This window comes from Vitis vinifera, chromosome 19, assembly GCF_030704535.1.
Source record: "Vitis vinifera cultivar Pinot Noir 40024 chromosome 19, ASM3070453v1".
Classification (NCBI taxonomy): Eukaryota; Viridiplantae; Streptophyta; class Magnoliopsida; order Vitales; family Vitaceae; genus Vitis; species Vitis vinifera.
The window spans coordinates 2526238-2548015 of record NC_081823.1 but is presented as its reverse complement, the minus strand read 5'-3'; the positions used below and the strand labels follow the sequence as shown (position 1 = coordinate 2548015).

The 21778-nt window shown below is 35.6% G+C and overlaps 1 protein-coding gene across 2 annotated transcripts; it reads right to left on the bottom strand.

Annotated features, from left to right (window-relative positions):
- Positions 1 to 11997: 11997 nt before the first annotated feature.
- LOC100246999 (uncharacterized) lies at positions 11998 to 18679 on the bottom strand. 2 transcript variants are annotated; one of them, XM_059735382.1, is made up of 5 exons: positions 18433 to 18640; positions 16328 to 16549; positions 15712 to 15824; positions 14797 to 15386; positions 11998 to 13861 (listed from the first exon to the last, which is right to left on the bottom strand). In XM_059735382.1, the coding sequence occupies exons 1-4, from the start codon at positions 18616 to 18618 to the stop codon at positions 15017 to 15019; spliced, it is 891 nt and encodes a 296-aa protein (XP_059591365.1). In that variant the 5' UTR covers positions 18619 to 18640; the 3' UTR covers positions 11998 to 13861; positions 14797 to 15016. The 2 variants fall into 2 exon arrangements, with proteins under 2 accessions (XP_059591365.1, XP_002285093.2); XM_002285057.5 differs by lacking the exon at positions 11998 to 13861 and having other exon boundaries at positions 14696 to 15386; positions 18433 to 18679.
- Positions 18680 to 21778: the final 3099 nt, after the last annotated feature.

Genomic DNA, 21778 nt, shown 5'->3' with positions numbered 1-21778 from the left:
AAGAAATTCCTCCTTGTCGCCACTGATTATTTCAGTAAATGGGTAGAAGCTGAAGCATATGCAAGCATCAAAGATAAAGATGTCACCAAATTTGTATGGAAGAACATTGTTTGCCGCTTTGGAATTCCCCAAATCATCATAGCTGACAATTGTCCACAATTTGACAGCATTGCATTCAGGAATTTCTGTTCGGAATTGAATATCCGGAATTCATACTCCACGCCACGTTATCCTCAAAGCAATGGGCAAGCGGAAGCCACAAACAAAACTCTAATCAATGCCTTAAAGAAAAGGCTTGAACAAGCCAAAGGGAAGTGGGTGGAAGAGCTACCCGGCGTCCTGTGGGCCTATCGAACCACACCCGGACGGCCGACAGGAAACACTCCTTTCGCCCTCACATATGGAATGGACGCAGTCATTCCCACTGAAATAGGTCTTCCTACTATCCGGACCGATGCAGCAAAACAAGAAGATGCCAACACAAAACTATGAAGAAATTTGGACTGGGCAGACGAAGTCAGAGAAAGCGCGGCCATCCGGATGGCAGATTATCAACAAAGGGCATCAGCGCATTACAATAAAAAAGTCAAGCCCAGAAACTTCAAAAATGGTACGCTAGTACTTAGAAAAGTTTTTGAAAATACTGCTGAAGTAGGCGCAGGAAAGTTCCAAGCCAATTGGGAAGGACCCTACATAGTGTCTAAGGCAAACGAAAATGGAGTCTGTCATTTACAAAAGCTAGATGGCACTCCGTTACTCAGACCATGGAATGTGTCCAATTTAAAGCAGTACTATCAATAAAAAGTAGACACAAGTACAAATGAGAAAGAAGTGTGTTTTTATTGATATGAATAAATGTAATTACAAAGAGACCTCCGGACCACAAAAATACAGAAGGAAAAATTACAGCAGAAAAATTGCAAAAAGAGATAAACTATCAGGGAGCGGGCTTCTCGTGGAGCTTTTTTTCTTCACCCGGAGGAATCGAAGGGGTATCTCGCTTGATACCATTCTTCTTCATGCAGCAGCGATACCCAAAGATAAACGTATCATCAACTTGTTGCTGGTAATCCGCTGCAAGTTCCTCCCTTTCCACAGCAAACTCCCGTTCAAGTTCTTTCTTTTGCACATCCAAGCACAGCTGCAAGTCTTCCTTCTGTTTCTTTTCATTCGAAACTTCTGTCCGGAGTTGACTCACTTCATCCCTTAGCCGGGCTGCCTCACCTTCCGCCTCATGTAGGCAACCCGCAGTTGATTCTTCTCAACTCTTCGCCTCAGCCAACTCCAATCGGAGGGCTTCATTTTCCTCTCGCATGGTGGTTAGATTGGCCTCAGCCTCCTCCATTCTCAGACGCAGCTGATTTTCAATCTCTTGGCGCCGAGAGGAGAAGGTCCTCATATAGTCTGCAGTCTGCAGCATCTGAGTAAAAAGATCGTGTTGTTGAGCCATGCCGCGGAGGCCCCTCACCAGCTGACACGCAAACAAAAAAAGCAAAGATATAAATCGTACTACAACAAACACATTAGTGCAACAAAGAGTCAAAAAGCAAAAGCACAAGACAACGATATACCGTTTCTATCATATCAAACATCTTAGCGGAAGGCTTGATGGCTTTCCAGTCAGGTGTAATCTGCTTTAGCTTAACTTCCAACTCCGCGTAGCTGAAAGGGCTAGCAGGAGCTGCATCGTCAGCAGGTTCCTCCTCAGATGAGGAAACAGAAGGTAACTCTTGTCCCGGATTCGGGACTTCCACATCTTCGTCCGGACGCATCTGTCCGGATACATCTTCAGCCGGAATTATTACCAGGGCGGCCGAAGTCTCGGTTGCCATCTCCACCTCGCCTCCATCCGGATGAGCGTCATGGGCAGAAGCGCAGCTAACTTCAATCTCTTGCTGCCGCTTTTCAAGCCGCCCAAGGAGTCCGGACCGTAAATCGCGCGTCGAACGCGGCTTCTTTGAAGGAGGTCCTTTCATCGGGACTATGGCCAAGCGATCCGGGTCGTCGGAAGGCTGACTTTGGCTCTCTGCCCCCGCTTCCTCCAACGGGGTTGTTTCAGCTGCATCAGCATCCGGATTAAGGTTGCCCGGACGGTTGATAGATGCAGCTTCCTCAGCCACGTTAGCCAGGGGCGCAACCGCGGCTAAGGAAGTGCCCGAATGATTCAACCCCGACATGCGTCCGGGGCCGCTTGAGATAGAGTGTGGAGCAGCGTTTACTGGCTCCTCTATCATTACTTCCCCTCTCATAGGTAATTTGCGGGGGAGGGAACTCCTTGGGAGGAGTGGGTTCCTTCACATCCTTCTCATGCTTCTTCACCAGCTTCCTCCTTTTTACTGGAGTTTTCTTTGGAGGAGAATCCGGACCGCGCTTCTGTCCGGGAGCCTTCCGGATAGTGCCTTCATTTTTCCTCTGGTCTAGATTCTCCAGGAGCTTTCGCCGTCTTTCAGCGTCAGCCTCTTTAGCTTCCTGATAGAGGGGGAGCTCCTTCACAGTATAATGCTCCCCAGGCACTATCTCATCCTTTGCCAGTTTCCTGGGGAGAATATTGATAACATATTCCTGGGGCTCCCGGACGACCGCTATCAAATTCCGCGCGGAAAGCAGTGTCTTGTAGGCCCTCTCCTTGGGATCTATCTCGAATAATTTACAGACACAGGCGAAGGACGCCTTTTCCACCCAATCCACAAGGTGGCCCCTCAATTCCAGACCTGCATTAACAGCAACAAGAGGTGAGAATCTCGTTCGGAAAAATCAGCAAAAAGTCAGCAAAGTAAAATCCGGACAAAGAATCGCAAAACAAGAATACCCGGAATTTTTAGGGTATAATTTGGAGAAAAGGGCCTCGACGCACGCTCCGATAGGCCCGCCCATCCACCCCGGACCGCCACCAGCCCCTTCGCCCCTCCCTTTGTCGAATCTGGCAGCTCTGTCACTGCTTGAAGGGAGGGCAGGTGCGCGGACACACTGAAGATATCATTTTTTGCTTTTTTCAGGGAATAGACGAAGAACACTTCCAGTAGCGTAAGGTCAAGGCTATACAGCATGTTGATGATGCTGCACCCCATCAGCACCCGGACAAGGTTGGGATGAATGAAGATGGGTGGAACCTGAGAGAAGTGGAGGAATTCCTTGAACAACGCCGGCAGAGGGAACCGGAGCCCCGCGTTGAATTGTTCCTTTATGAAGAGGATAACGTTTTCTTCACCTTTCTCAGTAGGCATAGCCGCCTCCTCGTTCACCAAATCTATAGACACGTCATTTGGGATGCAGAACCGCTCCCGGAACTCCTTCACATTCAATTTGTCTATCGCCTTCTCGCCAGCCTCGCTGACCCGGGCAGATGAAACAATTTTTTTTGGAGCCATTTCTTACCACAAAGCCAAACCAAAATCTACATACAAAAGCAATGCAACGGTTCAAAACCAAGCAGTCAGAAAATACACAAGCCCTAACCCAAAGCAGTCAGAAAAACCCCTCAAACCCCCCCCCCCCCCCCCGAGCACCAACAAAATACCAACATTCAACAACAATTACAAGCGACTTGTCCAAAACAATGCCCAAGCAAGCCAGAAACCAAGTTTAAAGAACCAGCGAACGCAACCAAAGGAATGACAGTAGCAAAGAGGTACGTACCAAATAAAGCTCTGAAGAAGAAGAACGGTTACTCTCTCGGTACAAAAATCACCAGCAGCAAACAAACGAGGTCGTTCGAAGTTTTTCTCAGAAAAGCAAAGGACGCAGAAAAAACCAATAAAGAAGAAAGGCTCTCAAGAGAATGCAGTAGAAAAAATGCAAAAAGAGGTACAGTGCCCTATTTATAGCAGGACAGCCCCTCGGAAAGCCAAACCAACAGCCATGTTATCATTGAAACGACATATTGCCTGGGGATACACAGGGTCGGCGGCTCGTCATAAATACCTTTTTGGCTTCCGCACCCCCACTCGCCACGTGGCCCAGTCAGTCGAAGGGACTTTTTCAATTTTCAAAAACCCAGTTATTTTTAACCCGCCCATTTTTTGGGCAAAACAGGCAAGTTAAAAAGGGGGGCAATGTAGGGACCCCTCCCCTTGGGAAACACGTGGCACGCAGCTCATAGTGACGCGTGGCACGTGTTATCAGCCGGACCATCATCATCCGGATTCCCCTAAGGATATGCATGGTGCAGTTATCCTATCCGGACCGCCTCAAGGAAAGGCAAACGACGTTTCAGCTTCTCCTATCCAAGGAAGAGCAAACGACGCTGGCAGAGCGTAGACATCATGATAGTCTCCACAACACATCCGGATAATCAGCATGAGCCATCCGGATATAAATCGTCTGGATGGTCAATTAAAGTAAAGCGAGTCTTACACGCAATCACAACAAGCAACCATGGCCCACATCCCATCACCTGCAGAGTGAGAAGACAAGAGGAAGTGACAGCAAGTCACTTCCCACGATCATTCTACATAATCACTTCCCACGATCTCTGACAGCCGCATCACCTACCATGGTCTCTGACAGCCATTCGTAGGATGATAGTGCTCCTACTGACACCTATTATCATCATCACAACATAAAATATCTCCTCACCATTAATGAAAGGAGCAGTACCCCTGAAGCTGTATATATATGCCTTCACACGAAGAAGAAAGGGATCCCCTGGTAACCTCTTGAGACCTAGTAAAAGGCCAACTGATTTATATCTCTCTCTCTTACCATGGCTAACAAAACCATCGGAGGGTGTGTCCGGACACCCTGTCCGGATGCCTTTTGCAGGTACAACCGCTGAATCAAGAACCCTTTATGTGTTGAGAATCGCGTGTCCATCCATCTAGCAGCAACGTGGACCACAGGATACGCGAGGTGACAACAAAATCCATACTTCACTCCATAAGCTAATTGACCAAAAACTTATTTGGTAGTAAAAGTTTTTTTTACGAGTACTTTAAAAGAGTGATTTTATGAAGTGTTTATACTCTTTTTAACATTTAAAAGTTTTTATCTTTTAAATATAAAAAAAAATTAAAAACACTTCGTAAAATCACTGACCAAATCTACTTTTTAATCTATTATGTTTTTATTATAAATGTTTTTAAGGATGATCACTCAATATCTGAATATAAATCAAAAAGACCTTTAATAGCTATTCTAGTAATGTAATAAAAGAAATTATTTTGAACCTATTTGTATTTAGCAAATAGTTGAAAAATATTTAAAAAATGCGGAAAATCACTTCAAATTCTTCTTAGCCCATAACTTAATAGGTAATTCTTTAAAAAATAAAATCACGTTTTTGTTATATAATACAATCGAGAAAAAGGCTTGGGATATTTTCTAAAATGCCTAAAATCCAGATTGGTTATTTCACAGAAAAATCATATATGCTAAGATATGAATGAAACTACAAAAATTTGATAATAACTTTGTTTAACGACACAAATGTCAATCTTTTTTTTTTCATGAAAAAGAAAAGAAATAGATGAAATTCAAAAGAGAAATTTCTTACAAAAGTGAGTTCTTTCAAATAGTTAGTTTTTTTTTTTTTTTCATGTCCAGTTTTTTTGGATTGGGTCAAGTAAGGTCTACTTGAGCACCTAAACCTAATTTCAACAAATACATCAATTCAAACACCATAAAGACAATCTTTTTTAATTTATATCAAAATATTAAACAATTCTCTTTAAAAACATTTCTAATTAAAATGCTATTAATAAGAGTTTTATAAATAAAAATATTTAACCAAAATCATTATCAAACGGGTTTTCTAATTCAAATATTCTTTATATTTTTAAGCATATTTTTAAAAAAATTGTTAAACACTTAATTTATAAAAAATAAAAAAAGATTTTAAATATTAAAAAACATTTTTCAAATCACACTCCAAAGGTAAAAGTGACTTTTAATATTTGGAATAATTTTCTTTTTCACTTAACTTCAAACTAGGACTTGACACTTTCAAATTTCATTTTTTTATTAATAATAAAAACTTTTATTATAATCACTCTCCAATGTCCCTAAATTTACTTCTAGCTTTTTCATGATCGATGCAAAAAATATTTTCTAAAATATAGTATTTAAAAATGTGGTACACATGATCACTTAAAAAATTTATTTTCTAAAATATAGTTGTGGACCCCGCATTTTCGATTGCTCGAATGCGTTTCCCACTCGATGGCGAGCTCGATTTTTATTTTGAAAAATTATGATTTTTATTGATTATTTGAAAATGACTTGGAGCCGCCACTTATTTTTGTTTTATTTTTAAAGGGTAAACAAAATAAGAAAGAAAAACCCTAAGTGTGACTCCTTATTTTGGAAAAGGTGGTCTGTGAAAAACCGGATCGGGTTCGGGGGTCAGGTTACTTATCGGGAAGGTACGGTAAAGACCGTAGCACCCCTCTAAGTCCCTAAAGTCGGGTCTCTACTAATAAAATGAAGCTGATGTGGCAATGATGAGGAAATCAATAAATACTCAAATCAATCATGCACATATCAAAACATGCATATAGTGAGATCAGAATAAGGACAGATGCGTACCTGGGCAACGATCTTCAATGCGCTATCAAGAAGTGAGATTAGTGTACAATTAAGGGATAGTCACATGCATATCATAGAGCAGAATAAATCATGTATGGCACCCGAATCAACCAAACAATCCATTAATCATAAAATCTCATATGTCGGGCCCCCACCAAAGCCCATTTCTATTTTTGCATGAATAGATTTCATAAGTTCCATTAATTGGAATCACAAAATTGAATTCATGTTTTATTTCAAAAAAACGTTTTAAAATTATGAAAAATTCGAAAGTGGCTCGCCCAAAAAAAGAAAATAGCGGCCAAATTTTATTGAAAATGAGATGTTTAGAACCTAAAAAAAAAAGATGTCTAAGGATGAAAAATTTAAGAAGTTAAAATTATTTAAAGAATTTTAAAAATTGGAAAACTATTTGAAAATTGGGATTTGAGGGATTATTTTAAAAACAACAAGGGTAAAATAATAATGATGACAAAGAAGATAATAATAATAATAATAATAAAAATAAGTAAAAATAAAAAGTAAAAGATATTTGACGAATGGAAAAAGGGTAAAAAATGGATTTATTTAAGATAAAGAAAGAAAACTTGAAGGATTTAAACCTTTGAAAAGGATTTTATTTGAAAATCAATTGTTTTGAAAACAATGCACGGGAATGTAGGGGTATGCCACGTGAGTTTCAGGGGTGGCCCACCAAAGGTGGCCATGCATGCCATGCTGGAAAGAGGAAGCGGGTCCCAAAGGTGTCACAAAAATTGTCTCATTCATTGCCTCAACAGTAGCTTCGACCTATATCTCCTTGAGGTCTCTTTCATTCCTCCTAGCAGGGTTTGCAATCTTCACTAACACTGCCCTTCTTTGCCAATTCGGATGCTGTGTGAGCATCTACCCTATTGACAACAACTTCAAAACGACACCCTTGGAGATGTCCATGTCGTCAACAAAATCAAGCAAAAATCACTCCAACTTCTTCAACATGAAACTGCCCAGATCACATAAGTGCTTCCAGAATCTAAAAAAAACATAACGGTAAATCAGCAAATGCAACTTATCAACTCCATCACCTTGTGCCCAATTTTCTTTTAAGCATAAATAAATCCCAGCTCAGAGAGTTTCAAAAGGGGTTCTTTGTAATCCTCAAAGAAGACATCTTCATTAGCGGCATGTTTCTCGACAAGAGGACAGAAGGCTGGGTCTGAGAGAAGAGCTTTATCACTTGGCAGCTATAGAAGACCTTCCTTTTCTTCGCCAAGGAGTTCCGTGAAGTAGCTGTTATCAAAGATCAGAGGATTGGAAGTCCAAGGTCCTTCAAATCCAGAGCGCTCCTTGTGGCACCTTCCCAGGGTGTGGGCCCCAGAGAAAGCTACGATGTCCTTGTCGTTGAGACCCATTTGGGTAGCATACACCTATCTCAAGTGATCGCATCTTTTGGTGGCATCTGGCAGACGACCCTCAGGTGGTGGCTCCGGCTTGTCCTCTCTCCCTGGGTGGAAAGGAATTTCAAGCCCTCCAGTGACCTCAACAGCAACTCATATTCCTTGACCTTCAAACCACTCTCAAGAAGCCGCATTGCTTTCTCGCCCTTGACAGTGACGTAGCAAGCAATCTTCTCATTACGCCTGATCCCAAAGGATCAAACAGTGTATCTTGCTTTAGAGAAAACAGGGGTCTGGTCACTGAGTTATTCCAACACCTTAGCGGCTCTGGTGAGGCGATCTCCACTTTCTCCAATGGAGATGTTGAGGACGAGCTTCTGGGCCTTGATGTCCCTCATTGGGTTTGAGAGTTTCTTCTCTGAAGCCATTGGAAGACTGTGTTGTGGAGATGCAGCTGCTGGGTATGATTTGTCATAACATTACCGTCTGCACTTACTCTCAAGGGCAATGACTTTACCTCTTTTAATGCATTGTCCTATGGCAGATCCAAGTTCCTTGGAACAAGACCAAGTTGACTGAGTTGACTAAACGGGAAGAGAGGAGGCGGTGATGGGTGTATATGGGTAAGTGATGGACCGACTTGGGGATGTAGATGGAGAGGCATCTGTATAGAGCCAGTTTGGATTGCAGGGACTGGAGATGGTATCAGAGCAGGACCAGAGAACAACCCCAAGCTGGAGCTTAAAAGGCAACTCAACCTGACCTGGAGCAGCAGATATAGTAGACGTAACAGCCTTTTCAACAGCCACAAACTTCCTCAAATGCACCAGAAGCAGACAAATAAATACAGAAAAATCCTGGATCCAAAACGACAAACTCCTCTTCACATCATTATCTTTCTCCATCAGCCAATCTCCTCAGATTCTCAGTCTTAAAGCTTGAAGGTCTCTTTCAAAGGAAAACAGAGGAAGAAGAGGATAGAAACAGGAACAGAGCAAGAATGGATGGATTAAAGAATTACTAAGCAACATCTCGTTTCATGAATGATGAATGAGTGGCTAGCTGGTGGGATGAGTTAAAAAAAAATCCACAATATAATCATCAAAGCATCCAAACCAAACTCAATGAAGATCCAATCATTTTCAGAAGAAAAGAAAATCGAGCACAGGAGAGAAATGAAGCAAAGCATCATACATGAATAAGCATATTCAATCGAAACAAACTCCGTGGCCCTGGAAGTCCACAGCACGGCTTTCCACTGCTTTTCTTCCTTCACCAACAAGCTTCTCTTCCCAAGTTAGTTGCACTCCCTGAACTCTCTCAAACGGCCCTCAAGATGTCTCTTCTAAAACCACCCTTATCACTCGTCCCCCCCCCCAACCTGCCTTCCTGTCTCCTTTTTTTTCTCCTTCCTCTCTGTTTTTTTTTTTCTAGTGTTTTTTTCTTCCTCTGTCTTTTTCTTTCCCAAACTCCCTTCCCAGCTCAAGGAAAACCTCTCCAAAAGCACCTTTTTCTTCTCCCGGATTTGCCCTTCTAACCATATCTGCAGAGACAGCCACTACCCCTGCACCACTACTCTGCAGCCCCCACTTCCTCTCTCTCATCCGCTCCTCAAGACAACGGCCTGCAGATCCTCCTTCTAGAACCTTCTTCACCTTTACAGGTGTCTTCCCCTAATTGGTCCATCAACTCCACTATTTTGATCCTATATTGACTAATCCGGGAGTGACACGTGGCCAGAATGAGCTGCATGAAATAGCACCCAAATGGGGAGGTCTACAATAGTATTTAAAATTTATTTTTAGGTACACAAGAATTTGTGTTATTTTTTTGAGAAATAGTTTCACTTTAACTAATGAATTTTGAAGTCAATTTCTTGAAGAAGCAACTTTAAATTTTAAAATTGACATTGAAATTATTTCTTCAAAAGAAAACTTCAATCAATTTAACTATATTGAAGTTATTTTTTCAAGTCTAATACTTTACAAACTATCATCAATTTCTAAATACTTCTTCATTGCAATAAATTTCAAATTGTGATTTCAAGTATTAATTTTTACAAATATTCTATTTAAAAGACATAAAAAATGTCAAAAATCCTTTAAACTTTTGTATTTCTTTTTTACATACAAAAATATTAAATTCAAAGGGTTAATTTTGTTTATCTCTCCCGAGGTTTTGGATAAATACATCTAACACATAGGTTTGAAATTTCATCAAATAAAAAGGAAGTGAGTGAAAATAAGACATGAAAAGGATATGATAAATATTTAATGAAATTCCAAACCATGGGATTAGGTATATTTAGTTAAAACCTTAAGGAATGTGAACGAAATTAACCCTAAATCTAAACACACGTGACAAAACAATGGTCTCAAAAGTATCATTAATAAAACACACGATCTTGGGTAGGACGGTTAAGATTTTAGTGAATAAATTAACACATTTGATATGGAAAGAATTATCAAATGCTCTATAGTTAAAGCAAAATTATAATTTGTGTATTGGGATCTTATATGGAGATGGGTAATAATTTTCTATAATATTTCTAAAAATGTCGTATTAACATTCAAATATTCAACTAAAAATAAATCTATTGGTAAACGTGTAGCCATTAAAGTGTCACAGTCCGAGAAACAAGAATGATCAATCCCTTTCAAGATCATTAGTTTGTAAATTAGAATCTATTGGGGATAACTTTTTAAAAAAAAAAAATTAGTTGACGGATGAAATCGAAATTAAAATTAAAATTTTAAAAGTTAATGTTATAAAAGTTTTATTAAATATGAAAAAACTTACCATATAAGTCAAAATATAGCTTATATAAGCTAAGAAATTCTGCTTCTTCGAAAAATTTAAAAAAATTTGTCTTCAAAATTAAAATTATTCATCAAATGGCAAATATGTATGGGAAGCCCAACTCATGGGTTAAAATATTTTTAACACTTTTACATTTTAATAAATAATATTCTTTAAAAAAAATCCACATGATCTTAAGGAAAGTGCTCTTGTTAACTCAACTCTTTTTTGTATCCACTTGTGATGTATTTAAGATAATTTAAGATTGATTTATTCAAATTAAGTATTCGAAAATCCTACATACTAAAATAAAATAAATTTTAATTAATAATAAATGAAATTAAGTTAGAAATAAATAATGTCTAATTATGAAAAATTAAAACCATAGTTAGGATTCAAAGAAATGATGGTATGTGAGCATATGGCCACTTTGATTATCCAAAAGTGAATTTTGAATATCATAGAAAAAATCCAATGTGCTTTTATCAAAAGCCCACCGGCCCACATGAACTGGGCTAAGATATTTTTCACATTGAGCCCAAAAACTCCTACAAAATCCTATTGAATATCATAGAATAAGCTTTTAGAATTCAAAAACTCCTACAATATTATGTTATGTTTAATTCCAAAAAAAAAAAAAACTAGTAAAGAAAATGAGAAGTTAATTTTTTTTTTCTTGTATTTGATTTTATTGTGAAAAATATTTTAAAAATTAAATATAATTAAAATTACTTGTAAATTTTCCTCTTTATTTTTCCTCGTAAATTTTTTGCAATCAAGCATAACCTAATAAAAATGATTTTCTCAAATTCGGTTTTACTACAAAAATTATGAAAAAAATAAATGTAATTAAAATTAATTAGAAATGTATTTTTTTTAAATTATTTAATTTTTATATAAAAAAAAGAATTAAAATAAATAAAAAATAGTGTGTAAAAATAATTTATTCACTTTTAACTCTAATATTTATTTTTCTTTGCTTTCTCGGTAACCAAACGTAGCTGTCCAGTATCCAAAACCAATAGACAATCTGCAATACCAGAGTGGTGTATTCATGGTGGTCACATGTGAGAGTGAAGAGTTGGGAATGAAGACTCAAACCCTACATTCTCGCAAAAAAATTGATCAAGACCCTGAAAAACAACAAATGTGTTGTGCAGATGGATCCTAACCATAAAGTCTCCCATGTGCATTTTCTCTGGATCCAGCTGCAGAATTTATAGGACAGACAGATCTGCCATCAAACCCAACAAAAAAGAAAAAGAAAAAACAAACAAGATTCACACTGTGCTCTCATATCTAGGCAAATTGGTCAAAATCACAATTTATTTTTGAATATGCAGTAGCACTGACAACCAGAGGAAAGAGACAGTTCTGAAGGGATCTCGAGGTGGGCATTTCCATAAGATCAAACTCCATACAATTCAGTACAAAGATGAAGAAGAAGAAGAAGAAGAAGAAGAAGAAAAATAAATACTAATCAGAATAGTTTCCATTCTGATAATTGGCTGATGGGGTGTTGATATAGTCATATAATTATCAGTCTGCCTTGGCTTCTTTGGCAGCTACCTTCGTCTCCACCTTAGATTCCTTTGTAGCTTCAGTTGCTGCATTGGCTGCTTGCTTCACTGCTGGTTTCCCCTTCTTGGGCTTCATGAAGCAGAAACAAGAGCAACATGGGCACTGAAACAAGAACTTCATGGCTTCTGCAGTTCTGCTGCCTTCCCTGCAGTACTCAAAATGCAGCCGGAAACCAGTTTGTATTGGAAGGAATTGAAGTTATAGATCCTACTCTTATCTCCATTCCCATCCTTTTTTATTTATTTTTAATAATTTGTTTGTTTATTGATTATCAATTGGATTCCATTTCAGTCACTTTCAGAAATAAAGATCATGCATAATAATGCCAGCTTTAGGGTGTGGGGGGGGAGGTCATGTGGTGGGGCTACCCATGCTCAGCAATGAACTTAATGCACTCTTCAATAGGCTCTACTTTTGTGTCACATGGTTGGCCATTTCCATTGAAAAAAGAGGACTCCTTTTCGAATTCTTTGTCTCTATCACAAGATTGCAGGGCTGGCAAGCAGTATGAAACATTGATCTTACGTTCAATTTTCATAGACCACGAGATTTTGACAAGAGGGGGAAAAAATTATGAGATGAAGATAGATGAACCGTGAAAATTACGTATGGTAGATAAAATAAAGTGAGAAGACCAATAATTCAAGATGTGGATAAATAAAATGAAATACTATAAAATGTTTGTTTTGTATTATTTATAATATTCTTTACAATATAGTAAAACAATCTTTCTTATATGTGGATATAGTCATAGTAGATTGAACTGTATTAAAATTTTATGTATTTTTGCATACGATTGGTCTTACACTTATGTTTTTACATTAACATGTTTGTATTAAAACTTTTGCTAATCAACAAGAATCTAAACGCAATTATGTTTTTCACCTTTTCATCTTGCTCATTTATCATCGTGTTTTGAGATAGACAAATCTTAACCCGTAAGTTAATGAAGATTACCTTAATTGACAAGATTGCAAATCAATCATCAATTTTGTATCAGGGATTGACTTATTGGCCTCACACTGGCCTACAACTTTTGGAAAAAGGGACTTTCATAGTTGCATTTGGATATAATTTCAAGGAAGAATGATTTCCTAACACTTGACTTCGGTGAATTTTAGGAGGCCAAATTTGTCCTTAATGCCATATTAAAGGCATCCGAAAGGGTAGACTATGAAGACAAAGACATAGTCCTAATTTGCAAGGCACATGGTGTGCCTGAAGTCTTAATTTTCAATGCTTCAAGCTTCGATGAATATAAACTTAGCAAAACCACAAAAAGTTTATATTCTTGTATTTTTAAAATAAAAAAATAAATATAATTAAAATTAGTTATAAATTTATATAATTTTAAATTATTTTATTTTTATATGGAGGAATTAAAATAAATGAAATAATTTTTAATTACATATATTTGAAAAAGGATGTGAGCAAAGATTCCAAGAGGTATTGATGAAACTTGGTTGGTAGAAGATCACCAACATACCTATCCCAATACGTACACCCCTTCTTTGGATCCTTTTGAACCGAGTCAACATACCTGAAGGTTGAGTTATGAAGGATTTAGACACTTAAACAACAACCTGCATCCAACATTCATACCCAAACACATGCAACATAGTAATTATCTACCCATATAAGGTATCAAATATCAGCATCAATGAAGACAATGGGAAACAACAACTCCTATGCTACATGAAAGGGATGGTCTTCGACTTCTTTATATATGATATATGATCCTAGAATTGTGACGACGTGATGCAGCACCATGGCTGGCATCTGTTAAAGGGTTTGGATTGAAGCTTCAAAAGTGATCTTTTTTCTATGGCCATGTCGTGGAGTCGGTCAGCAACTAATTTGCCAGCATACATAATCAATCACTACTTGGGTATTAGATCAACATCAATAAAATGTGTTCAATGCATTCAAATGACATACCATTAGATCATTCCCCTCTAACCAGTCCTGAGTTTGACAAACATGGGAACTGATTCATTGTATGAACCAATAATACTAATAGACCACCTAATAAAGAATGTTCCATGATTAATTAACAAAAATTAAGAATACCCAGCTCCTATGTCTTCATCTCATCTAAAACTAATCGATATCAAGCCAACTTTTGTGACGCTAAACATCATACCCCCCAGCCTGTTCTAAGAAGCATCATTTGGATGATACAACATCGGGCTTAAAAGCGACATTGTTACACCCCTCAACAATTGGCTATACATGAACATCTAATATCTTTGCATGGAGTTCTTGTTAAGGTAAACCAGATTTGAGAAGAGCATATCATGACAAGAGATACAAATAAATATTCGTAAAAGAAAATTATATCTAACCTACCCTATACATCATTGTAATAGTACCATACAGGAATGGCCACTAGAAGCTACATTAGAGGACAAAAAAGCTAAAGGAGAAACTTTTTGATAATTGGAGCATAGAAAAAGTAGGGATTAAACAACCAAAAAGTCAAAAATGTGATAAACATCACAAGGAAAGTGAAATTTACTTGAATATTCTTCTTGAAAAGTTTGCTTCACCAAGTTTGTGTTACTTTTTATCCAAATGCTGGTTTTGCTTGAGGACCTCCTTCCTTTTTCTGTTGGTTTCTGTAATTGACATCGTAGGCATTTGTTGCCCATATCATCTTAAGACAGATCAAATATACAAAAGCATTATTTACAAAGGCATTATGTTGAGTAGCTCAATAATCTCAAAATGCCGAAGGTTCAAATTCGAGATGATAGGTTGGTTGCTCCTGTTACTTTACGATAGTTGTAAACCCCAATTCCTCGTTTTCTCCCAAGGCGACCTGCATCAACATACTGCTGGAGAAGAGGACAGGGAACATATTTACTGTCCCCTAGGCCAGCATGAAGAACTTTCATTATTGACAAACAGACATCCAAACCAATGAAATCTGCAAGCTCTAAAGGACCCATTGGATGGTTTGTTCCCAGCTTCATTCCTGTATCAATGTCCTTCTTTGTTGCCACCCCAGTATAGAGTGTGAAAAATGCTTCATTAATCATTGGCATTAGAACCCGGTTTATGATGAACCCAGAATAATCCTGAGAGCATATCACAGTCTTGCCAAACCTGCAAATTCAGCAGTCACCAGTTAAATAAATGGCAAAAGGATGAGAAAAAAAGATAAACCCTTCCCCTGTGCTAAAAAATAGAAGAGACACTCATATTGAGCTAAGGCAAGCCCTCCATCCCCACCCTCCAAAAAAGGGAAATGATATGAAGCATAGGCATCTGCTAATCCCACCAGAAAAATTGAGAGAGAGAGAGAGAATATTCAGGCAAAAGGTAGCCTTTATTCCATTAAGTGTTTCATCCTAGGCATGCAATGCATCCCCTTTCTCCCTAGATTAAACACCCTCCTCCATGCAACTGACAAGGTATTTCAGTGGATTACCTCTCTGCCAAGGCCTTTGTCAAATTAAAAGTTTCTTCTGATGTATCTGCACCTCTCACAATCTCAACCAGTTTCATAATAGGAGGAGGATTCATAAAATGCATACCAATAACCTGAAAAAGTGAATGTTATATCAAACTTGTGATATAGTATGTTATGTTGGGATGAACATATTGATTTCACAAGCCATCCACAAATCTATGCAGTTAAGAATTCAGAAACATATTTTTAATTAAGTAGAGGCTAGGTTACACACAAATTTACCATTAAAGTCATGATAATGCAAGTGAAAGAATTTGTGGTATAACTATGCATGCATTTTAAATTATTAGGGGCACATCAAACAACCTGTTTATTTACTCAGAGGCACATCAGTTGCATGCATTAAGAATTTGAGGGTAAATTTTTATTTCATTTGGAAACTAAACCATTTCATGCTATTCTACATGACTTTGTTATAGATTCACTTTGCCTTTTGTAAAATTTGAAAGAAACATAATAAACTTTTTCTACAAACCAGAAATACATGTTTGCAACAAAAATTCAGACAATGAATAAATAAACTAGATAAGTAGCTTGTATGACTAAAGTCTGTAAACAGGAAGTTTGGCCTGACCTGGCATGGTCTGCTAGTTGCAAAAGCTAGACGAGTAATGGAAATAGAACTTGTATTAGATGCTAAAATGGCAGAACCCTTTGCAAGCTTATCTAATTCAGAAAATAATTTTTTCTTGGCATCCTCAGATTCAACGATTGCTTCAATTATAACATCTGCAGAACAAAGTTCCTCCAAATTTGAGGTACATCGTAGACGTTGCAGAGCACCAGTAGCTACTTCCTGTTAAGAGGAGATGTCAAAAACCAGTAAAATTTAAATAGTTGAAATAGAAACTTGCATGAGCCCACTAGAAATAAAGATTTGATTGTTTGAAAAGAATTTGTTTTTCGCAAGTTTGAAATAAAAAATCACAGCAGGGCTTGAGAAGAGATGGATTTAACCCCTTTTGTCATCAAGTAGACCTTCTAATCTTGTTTTCCCATTATTTATTTTGGTTTCCCAAAAACAAATCTACCGTTAGACATCACATGTCAAAGGATGGCACAAATTCTTGTTAATGAACATAACTCAAATTCTTAAGATATATTCACTTAATAATCTACTAAATCATTTTTCAATAAAAACAAAAACTAAGCTTAGACAATTGGAAGCTAAAAACAGCCATCTGCAAGAAGTTCATAAGACACACCTATTAGAGAGAACACCAAAGCCCATAACTCAGAAACCCATTCACAATGGATGGGGATATCATAGGCAGACAGAGAATTAAGTTTACAGAGAAAACACCGATTGACCAACTTCCATCACCTTCTCATGATATAATCAGTGGGAAAAATTTCTCCCAAGCCTGTTTCCACACACAAAAAAAAGAAAAAAAGAACAACCTTAGAAGGTGTCTTAGAAATTCCAAATCAACCTAGATGGGAAGGTGACAACATCTTCATATTCAAAGAATTAATAACAGGGTCTGACAGGGAGCCCCCCCTGAAAATGTTAAAAAAAAAAAAAAAAAAAATTCCACTTCTCACAAGGGGAATCGAATCCCAGACCTAGTGTTAGGGACAACCCCCTCCCCACACACACCCTGAAAAGTGTCATGGCTGGCCATTGGGCTAAATCCCACATCTTCTGTAATTGGCAAACTTTACATTTGTTTTAGAAGTTGCCCCGAACTAAAATCCTGGCTCCACTACTGTCCAAACCACAATATCTGCGAAAAAGTCTACAAGAGCCAGCTCTCAGTCCATAAACTTCCTTCCAATCCTTGGCTTCCAGCAAACCCCATCACAATAATCAAACACCCAAGCCTCTATATGTACCACGTCATTGAATAGCCCAAGAAACCAATCTTTTAGCAGAACCCACCACTCCAAGAGTCGTGCCAAAACTTGATCCACACTGAGCATTATCCACTGGTATTTGAATCCTCAATAAAATATCATCCCTACCTTCCTGATTGTCTTCCACAAGCTTGAACTAAAAAACTTCTATACCCTCTTTCCCCACAATTACTTCTCTCCAAAAAGCTCCTAAGCACATCTCCAAAGCCATTAAGGCTTAGTTGAGAGGTTCAAGTCTCCTAATGCCCGAACCCCTCATCCTACTTATTAGAACATACAGTCGACCACCTAATTGAATGAATCTTTTTGTCCTCGTGGCCTCTCCATCAAAGGAACCCTTCCGCATCCTTTCCAATCTGCTCCTCGACAAACAAGGAATTACAAAGGCCGACAAATAAGTTGGCAAGCTAGAAATAGTACTCTTCAAACGGGCAAGTCTCCCACGTTTACAGAGATATTGGAATTCCAAAAGGAATAATAGAATTTATTTATTTTTGTTCATCAGACCCTAATGCAAAATCCTTCAAATTTTCCGTCCATTTTATCGGCAACCAAACAGAGGGTAGTACAACAACTCACCTAGGTTCACTTGACCTTTTCATTTCCAATTAACAACGAAGCATAAAAATCAAAATAAAAAATTTTCTTTCTATGTTTTCCCAGCAACCAAGCAGAGGGTAGTACAACAACTCGCCTTGGTTCGCCCAATTTTTTCATTCCCAATTAACAATAAAGCAGAAAAATAAGAATTCAAAAAGAAAATTTTCTATGTTTTCTCATCAACCAAACATAGCGACAGAGGGCGAGCTGTCTATACAGAACCTGAGAGAGCTGTCCTTTGGAGACGAAACGTTGGATGGAAGTGGAGATGGATTTGGTGGCTCTGGTAAGAGCCTCGGCGTCGGTGTCGTGAAGCCAAACGTCGACGCCGTGCACGGCGGCGAGTTGGGCGATTCCCGAACCCATCTGACCGCCGCCCACCACTCCGATGCTCCTGACCTCTGCCATGCCTCCCGAGTCCCGGCTACGACCGCTTCGCATAAAATATAATAGCTCCGTTTGGGTGGGATCACGTGACTACACGTGCCTTTGCTCTATATAATTTTAAAAACAAAATAATTTAGGGTGTTTTAGGTATTTAAAATTGAAAGAAAAATAAAATTATTTTGAAGCTATAAATATATTTTATTTAAATTATTATTTCGTTTCATTTTCTAATTTCTATAATGAGGGTACGAGAATAATTAAAATAATGGGAAAAAGTTAATTTAAATTATTTTCTAATACGTTAAATTAAAATCTTTTTTCATCAATCTACTAGCATATTAAGACTATATGTGATTCCAAAAACAAAAAAAATATTAAGAAAATTATTTTTTAAAATTTGATTTTACTATAAAATATATATATATATAAGTCAAATATAATTAAAACTATTAAGAAATTTATATATTTTTAAAATAATGAAATGATTTTTTCATTTTTTTATTTTCCTATGAAAAATGTAAAAAAAAAAAAGTCAAATATAGTTAAAATTATTGAGAAATTTACATATTTTTAAATTATTTAATTTTTATATAAAATATTAAAATAAATAGGACAATTAAGAAATAATATATAAAATAATTTATTTAATTTTAAATTTATTTTTTAAATTTTTTTCACTCTTCCTTTCATTTTACTTTTCCTCTATGTTTTTTTTTTTATTACATTTTCCTTCAAAATCACCGAGTACAAACCATAACCTAAAAGAATCAAAAAATTATGTTATGTCAATTAGAATACTCTTGCATATTTAAATTGAAGTTAATCCAAGTTTATTATTTGATAACTTAGCCAAAGATAGCTTTGTTGAATTAAAGTTCATTTTAAAAATTATTTGATATATCAAAATTTAAAAAATGATTTAAAATTCTATTAGATAAAAATTGTATATCATAAGATATCATAACCTATTGAATAGGAAATGCATATCTTATGATATCATTTCAAGTGGAATACGATATTCTTGAATATTATATCTGATGAACTTAAATTCATAAAGTAACATATACAATAAGATATATTTTGTTATGTTTATATGGAAATTATTAATATTTTCTATTTGTAAAATAGGAAATAGAAGGTATGACAAATAGATACTAAGTTTATCGAATATGGTTTCTCATAATCCTATAACACAAAAAGGTTCCGAGACACTAGGTTTGATTGGTTGGATATAAAAGGGATAGGATAATAGATAAAATAATATATTTTGCCTCATTTCGGGATTTTGTTATAGAATAGAATAAATTATTTAATTACTTATTATATTTTATATTTAATAAAATATTGGATAAAATAAGTGGTAAAATATATTATGGGATCTCTTTTTTATATCTTTTACATAAAATATATGTATCTTAAATCAAGATTATCATAAATTTATTTATTTTTCAATATTTTTTATATTATTTATTTTGCAAAACAAAAAATTTTGAAATAAATAAATAAATTTATAGTTAATATATATATATATATATATATATATATTTAATATATACAAAATTTGAATAATATAATATAAAACTTGTTATTTATACGATTTTAAATGTTTTAATCATGAATGTTATTATTGAGTATGTAAATAATTACCAAAATTTAAATCGTTGAATAATTTTCAAATAATATTAAAAATGAGATAGATTTCATTTTTTTAAATAAAAAATATTGAGTAATAAAAAATAATATATTTCATTTCGCATTTTTTTATTCCTTTTACAAACTAAATATTTAGTATATTTTATTCAATGGGATATAATCATAAGATATACCCAATCAAATCTAATTTAAATGAATTATATGAAAAAATTAAAATGATTGCACTAATTGAGACAAATTTATGAGTATTTATTTTATTAAAGTTTAGTTTTGGCTGACATGACTCAAGTGTAATTATACTTCATTCATTTTGAAGAAACAATTTTATTATATTCTAAATCTCTAAGATACAACTTCAAATTTTAGTATTTAATTAAAAATATTATTTTTCCTCACGCCAATAAATTTTAAAATGATTTTTTTACTATCATGTTTTAAAAAATATTCATAAAAACTATCTTTAAAAATCCCCCAAAGATTTTGCTCATTAGCACCATTGAAATTTATGTTTATAACAAAGGTATAAACAAAATAAAAAAAACTGATAAATCAATTCAAAACAATTAAAATTGATCATATTAGTTTGGTTTTCAAAAATAGAAAAAATTAATTCGATATGAAAATTTTGAAAACTAACTTTATTGGTAAAGTTTTTGATTTTCTTATTTTGTAACCGATGAAAACTAAACTAAACAGATGTTTTAAAACTTACATATTAGATTTTAGAGTAATGACAAAACAAAAACTCAAATTAATGGGCTTTAAGCTCGAAAACAAATAAAGTCATTGAGTTAGGTTAAAACCGATTCACAAAAATCGAACCAAATTGACTTCAAAAACTTGATTTGGTTCAATTTTTCATTCCAAATATGTTTATTTTAAATGGAGTAATCACTTTTCATAAATCTTTTTCCACAAAAAGGGAAAAGAAAAAGGCCCAACTCTATTAAAAATGCGTGGTCATAACACACTAAGAGCCCAAAAGGAGTAAAGGCCATCAAATAGTTATCATTATTATGTGTCTTCATGTGGGCTACATGTCATCACTCCATGCACCATCCCCCATGCTTTTCTCTAACCTTATTATATAACAAAAATATTAGTCTACATTCCCCCCAAAAAAAAACATTTTTTATTAATTAAATAAAAAAATAATTTTCACATTAAATCCAAAAAAAATAAATATAATCCCCTCACATAATAACCATGGTACATAATTATAGTGTGTTAATGTGGCCAAAATAGCATTATGAGTTACTATACTTTTTACATGTGCTTTTGGAAAAACATAAGAGTCAATTTCCTTTTGGCTTAATATGCAACCTTTAGGGTCAACTTTGACATATCAAATCAAAATCATATAATATGATATTAAGATAGCATAATTGTTGTATTTTTTTATTTTAAATATATTTATTCAATGAAAAATATTTTTTTCTTAATATATGAAAAAAAATTATTGTACCATAGTGTTATAATATTTTTTTTTAAAAATTTGAGTAGATTTTAGTTAAAATTTCAAAACAAA

Coding starts and splice junctions, on each gene's coding strand:
- LOC100246999 (XM_002285057.5), bottom strand. CDS start 18,651: ATGCGAAGCGGTCGTAGCCGGGACTCGGGAGGCATGGCAGAGGTCAGG. Junction 15,825..16,327: donor CAACTAGCAGACCATGCCAG/GTCAGGCCAAAC, acceptor TCACTTTTTCAG/GTTATTGGTATGCATTTTAT. Junction 15,387..15,711: donor ACAAAGGCCTTGGCAGAGAG/GTAATCCACTGA, acceptor CTGAATTTGCAG/GTTTGGCAAGACTGTGATAT.